Below are 5,627 nucleotides of genomic sequence, written 5' to 3' on the forward strand. Positions count from 1 at the left end.
CTCCTGTTTATAACAGTTAGATCAAATATCAACTGCCTGGATCATTTAATCCTTAAGCTCAATTTTATTAAATCCAAAAAGGATCTAAGTTCGTGTTAAACGTACATTGATTACCTTGGGACCACCTAAACATCACATCAAGTAACCAAGTTGAAATTCAAAGTAATGAATAAGGATCCTCTTTGTGAGGATTATGGGAATCCGTGTATCGTGTCCGTTCATTATACGTCGTACGGTCAGAAATCATTTTAAATTTTATAATTTAAAATTGAATATCTAACGAAAAATGACCACACAATGAACGGACACGACTCACGAGTCCCTGGGATCCTCATAAATAGAATACGGATTCCAAAGTACTATCTATATACTGTATATATTAAGAGTTAATTGAAATGAATTGTTATTAGCACTCCAAAAATTATTTTAAACTCCAAACTTTTTATATTAGGAAAAAAATACACTTGTGAGGAGTGTAGAATGAAATTTTTGGAGTATCAATAACATTTCCTTTAATGGAATTATAATTAGCATAATAATCCAATGTGTTCAACTTATTTGAAAGAAGTGCATACCTTGAATATTGAATCAAAGCAAACACTATTTAACCTATCAAAAGACAAATGCGTCCAAATTTACCACGTTGAATGCCCAAGTGGTTGGGTCTCTTTATTTTTTTCAAAATTTTATTTTTTCTTGTTTGTGATTTCATGGGTTTCTTTCAAGTTGAAAAAAAATAATAAATAAATAACCTAACAAAAGACAACACTACCGAAATATTAAATTCTATGTGACATGGCGTGAAATGGCACCAAAGATGGTTGCTGTTAAATTTGACAGTAGCTTCAGGTAATTTGCAATTTATTATTAAATGCTTTTTTATTAAGTTTTCATGGAGTTAAAGCATTGCCTTTTCATTTCCTTTCGTTACCAATACAATATTTAAATATTTTTATACCTTTTAGTTCATTTCTTCTCATTCCAATGTAAAGAAAATAAATATGAATTTACTTATGTTTACAATTTGACATACCAGATGAAGTGCAAAACTGTAAAAGATGTAAAAGTAAACCAATTGTGTTTATGCTAAACTAACATATGCCTACACACTTTGTTTGTGAACATGTTTTATTTTTATTTTTAAAATTGGAATAAGAGAGGGAGAGAGAGAACATGGAGTGGAGAAAGAGATTTTTGCTTTTCGTTTTTTTAATTTTTAATATTAGATATATGAAAAAAAATCACTGGTAGGTGAGACGTAAATAAAAAACAGAAAAAATAAACAAAAAAATTTTGGTAAAGTAAAATTATATTACTGCCCATCATATTTCATCGTGATAGAAGACTAAATAGTATTTTTCATCCTCTATTGATTGACAAAGAAGATCTTGTTAATAGGTAGATAAAAGCAAAAGGTATGGGAAAAAAGAAAAAGTAAATTTATTGTAGCAATTATTATTTGCGCTCACATGAGTCCCAGCAGGTGTCCTTCCGTACCAATCACGACCTTTTTCATCGACAGAAAGGAGGGAAAGACCTAGTTTCATCCAGCAGGTGCTCTTCCATGCTCATATCCTCTTGATCAACATACGAACTAATTACATGCTTTCGGTAAATCGGTGCACACACTACTACGTTAAGAGGATTAGAAATCAATTCAAATACAAGTTGGGAGAGGGAGCCCATGGAACTGTTTTTAAAGGAAAACTTTCTTCTGACTTCTTTGATGCTGTCAAAGTCCTCAACAATTCTAAGGGAAATGGGGAAGAGTTCATACACGAAGTGGGAACGATGAGCCATATCCACCACGTTAACGTTGTTCGCTTGGTTGGCTTCTGTGCTGACGGATTTATACGTGCTCTTGTGTATGAACTCTTACCTAACGGTTCACTACAGAGTTTCATTTCATCCGCAGACACTATAGGATGCAACCTCTTTTGGGACAAATTGCAAGACATTGCTCTAGGAATAGCCAAAGGAATTGAATATCTGCACCATGGATGCGATCGGCGAATCCTCCATTTTGATATCAAACCACGTACCGTTTTGCTAGACTATAACTTCACTCCAAAACTGTCGGATTTTGGTTTGGCCAAGTTGTGCTCCAAGGATCAAAGCTTAGTGTCAATGACTAAAGCTAGAGGGACCACGGGCTACATTGCACCGGAAGTGTTCCCGAGGAACTTTGGAAATGTGTCTTATCAGTAAGATGTCTATTGTTTTGGGATGCATTTGCTTGATATGGTACGAGGTAAAAGGATATTGGTGCAACCATGGAGAACACTGACGGGACTTACTACCCAGGGATGGTCTATTAATCTTCTAGAAGATGGAGAAGACCCAATGGCACCGGTTGATTGTCCTCCTTGTAAGGTGGTGATTCAGATGTTTGGAGGAGAAAACTTAACCATGCCTCCTAATCCTTTTGCTTCTGCAGGAATAAGCGCAACTGTGCCATCAAGAAATTTGAATCTACAGTTAGAAACAATTGTTGAGTTAGAGAGTAATGAGTAATCAGACATTAAAACAAGAGTCCACGTCAGTAATGATCCAAAAGATCAATCATCCGACATAATGTAGCAACATAGGATTGTCAAGTAAGAGAACATTTCTTGTACTATGTATGTGTATGCGTAACCGTTGAATGATATGCATATGAATTTAGGTCAACACGGTGCTAGAATTGTGTCGCTCAATACAAGACGTAGATGTGGATGGACAAAATTCCACCTCTCAGGAAAGTACCACAATGTCATATTTTCATTCAAATCTTGGCCTATATATGGATTCTAATAGTATAAACAAAACCTTACAATGTTATCTTCTAATAGTATAAACAAAAAATTCTCCAAAGGCTCCGTTAGGCAAGAGGCCACCCTGAATTTTTGAAGCAAAAACGTCGCCTAATCAAATAAAAACCTATCAATCAATAAATACAAGTTGAATGGTCCTTTTATTCTCGTTTTTTCTGTTTTTCCTTTTTCTGAGTGCTCTTAAATTATTAGAAACAAGATTATCAGCATCCATTTGATAACCTAACAATTAAACCATGACCAAAAATAAAAGAGAAAAACTGTTTTGTTACCTTGGGGCTACTAGATAAGGCAAAATACAGGTCCACTCATTGACAATGTTGTCCTCAATCCCACCCCACTCATTGCCATGACCACCTCGACATCCAATCCTTGCTGCCTCATCACTGCATTAATCTTCACCCATTTTACCAAAACACCTCACCAGCATCCTTCCCTATAATCACTCCTGCAGCACATAATAAACATGATATGCCTCAATGCAGCAGAGAGAAGTCTACCTTCAAGAGAAAAATAAATTATAAGTATTACCTTCTTTTTCCCTAGACGGCAACATTATAAGTGTTACCTGAACTGAATAAGTTGAGTTTTTTTCCTTTTACCTCATACCCAATAAAGAAGCATAAGTTTCCAAACTACTATCAAAGTCTCAAATTCTTCTCAAGAGAACAGTCAGAGCTAGTATTCCAAACCCACCGTTGATGCATGTTTCCACTCAAAATATGAGGGTGGAGAACCAACAATTAAGTTGCTCTATATCTGGAGATCTTATCACTAAGAAAACGAATAATGGTCAAATTATGAAGAAAGTGTCCTCTTTACAGTCTCACCTTCCCCAGTATTGGGCCCGAAGGGATTGTTTCATCGGCATCTACTTCCTATCCATTTTCCTCTTTCCACAACCAAACCCCAACCACCCCTCCCCCCCCCCCCCCCCCCTCTTCTCCCCCTTCTACCAAACAGTAGAGTTATATCTTAGATCTTCTTTATGGAATTCAAGTATGCTCCTGATACAACCATTCTTAGTTTGTTAAGGAAAGAGTTTTCACAATCACTAGTAGCAGATGTAACAGGCGACACAACAGCAATAAGAATAAAATTTTCCCCATTTCCAACGTCTATTTCATACAACTCATGAAAAACTTCTCTAAACTCATGTATCATTGTTGTGTAAAATGACCGATTTGGAGGAATAACATTTATAGCAAAGATGCCATTATCACAAAGAACTGATTTGGCAGCCAAAAGCACATGCTTCCTAACAAACTCGAACGGCGGAGCAATTATACCATCCCCAGCATCACTTGAATCTAAATCAGCAAGCACTACATCAAATTTAGTATGAACGTCATTGCCATCGCCCATGTCACAAGACTCACTACCATCCTCTACCTCATATGCAAAAATAGAACCGGCAGTCCGTTCATTAACACGGAAAGCAAGTTTCTCTATAAACTTTATTGCATCCCCAACGTGAACATTGATATGCTCACCATCTTCCAGTCCGAAATACTTCCTAGCAACCCTTCGAACCTCCCCATCCGCCTCCACACCCACAACCTGAAAACTCAAATGGGCACTTAAAAATCCAAGCAAAGCTCCACCACCAACTCCTAAACACAAAGCTTTGGGTCTAAACCCACTTCGAATCTGTTCCTCGACACAAGAAGCAACAAGACTCAGACTTGCCACCATAGGAACCAAATAAGGGTGCACTAAAACACTATTATCCAGCCTAAACTCTATTTCTCCAAATTCCACACAATCAAAACCAAAACCCGTCTTCGGAACAATGCGTACCTCCGTTTGAACCAAATTGGGCATTCTCTTAAACCTCAAACGCCTCCTGAACTCCCTCTTCGAAACCTCGCCGGCGCCACTCTCAATCTCCACATCCTCCACCACCATTTCCCCAACCAGAGACCCAACACACCTCTCCAAAACCACACTAGAAACCACATTATCTTCATAACACAAAATGGGTATCTCAGGAATGCCAAATTTGAAGCAACACTTTGGAGATAAAGCAAGCAAAAGAGGTTTCAATTTCTCACTCACCCCGAGTTCCTCATTACACGACGTGCCGTTTTTATCCGGACGGTGGTAGATTGGCGGTGAATGGTGAGCATCTGCGGATCGGTCGCTGCCGATGAGGATTAGGCGGGAGATCCCAGGCGAGCTGAGAAGGAGCTGGAGGTGGCCCGACTCGGTGGAGAATATCCAGTCGGACTCGCGGGGGATGGGGACGAGCATGGCGGCGACTCGGGGTGAGTCAGTGAGTTGAAGAGGTGAGTCGAGGACGGCGACGCGGAGGAGTGAGGAGGAGTTGGAGGGGTTTGGGAAAGTGAAGGTGATGAAACGAGATGGGGTTATGGTTTCGAATGTGTTCCTCTCCAGAGCCATTTCGAATGTGAACAGTTTGGAAAATTTGGGGAATTATGAATTTGACAAACCTCGGGGCTCGAGTATTTTTCATTACTCTATAGTTTTCTTTTCTGTTTTATAAATTTTAATAGGACTTCTTTTTTTTTATTTATAAATTTTATAAAATTGGTTTTGGTTCAAGATTTGAAAGATCTTTCGCTTATATGTAAATATTAATTGACAGCAATTCTCAATGTTACATAACTACTTGTTAGAAAACAAATATTTATAGAGGAAATGGGAAGAATGGTCCCTGAACTATGCTCGAATTGTAGATTTGGTCCCTAAACTAAAAAATCATTAGATTTGGTCCCTGAACTTAACAAAATGTATAGCATTGGTCCCTCTATACTAACACCGTGAGATTTTCCGTTAGTTTGATGACGTGGT

General features: G+C 38.0%; 1 protein-coding gene across 2 annotated transcripts; it reads right to left on the minus strand.

Annotated features, from left to right (window-relative positions):
• Positions 1 to 1,418: 1,418 nt before the first annotated feature.
• On the minus strand, positions 1,419 to 5,281 carry LOC114825974 (uncharacterized). 2 transcript variants are annotated; one of them, XM_029105391.2, is made up of 3 exons: positions 3,345 to 5,281; positions 3,086 to 3,261; positions 1,419 to 2,449 (listed from the first exon to the last, which is right to left on the minus strand). In XM_029105391.2, the coding sequence occupies exon 1, from the start codon at positions 5,214 to 5,216 to the stop codon at positions 3,789 to 3,791; it is 1,428 nt and encodes a 475-aa protein (XP_028961224.2). In that variant the 5' UTR covers positions 5,217 to 5,281; the 3' UTR covers positions 1,419 to 2,449; positions 3,086 to 3,261; positions 3,345 to 3,788. The 2 variants fall into 2 exon arrangements, with proteins under 2 accessions (XP_028961224.2, XP_028961225.2); XM_029105392.2 differs by having other exon boundaries at positions 1,419 to 2,472.
• Between the last annotated feature and the right edge of the window lie 346 nt (positions 5,282 to 5,627).

The sequence above is a fragment of the Malus domestica genome, chromosome 07 (assembly GCF_042453785.1).
Source record: "Malus domestica chromosome 07, GDT2T_hap1".
NCBI classification, from domain to species: domain Eukaryota; kingdom Viridiplantae; phylum Streptophyta; class Magnoliopsida; order Rosales; family Rosaceae; genus Malus; species Malus domestica.

Bases quoted from the DNA above. Each gene is read 5' to 3' on its own strand.
- LOC114825974 (XM_029105391.2), bottom strand. From the start codon at position 5,216: ATGGCTCTGGAGAGGAACACATTCGAAACCATAACCCCATCTCGTTTC.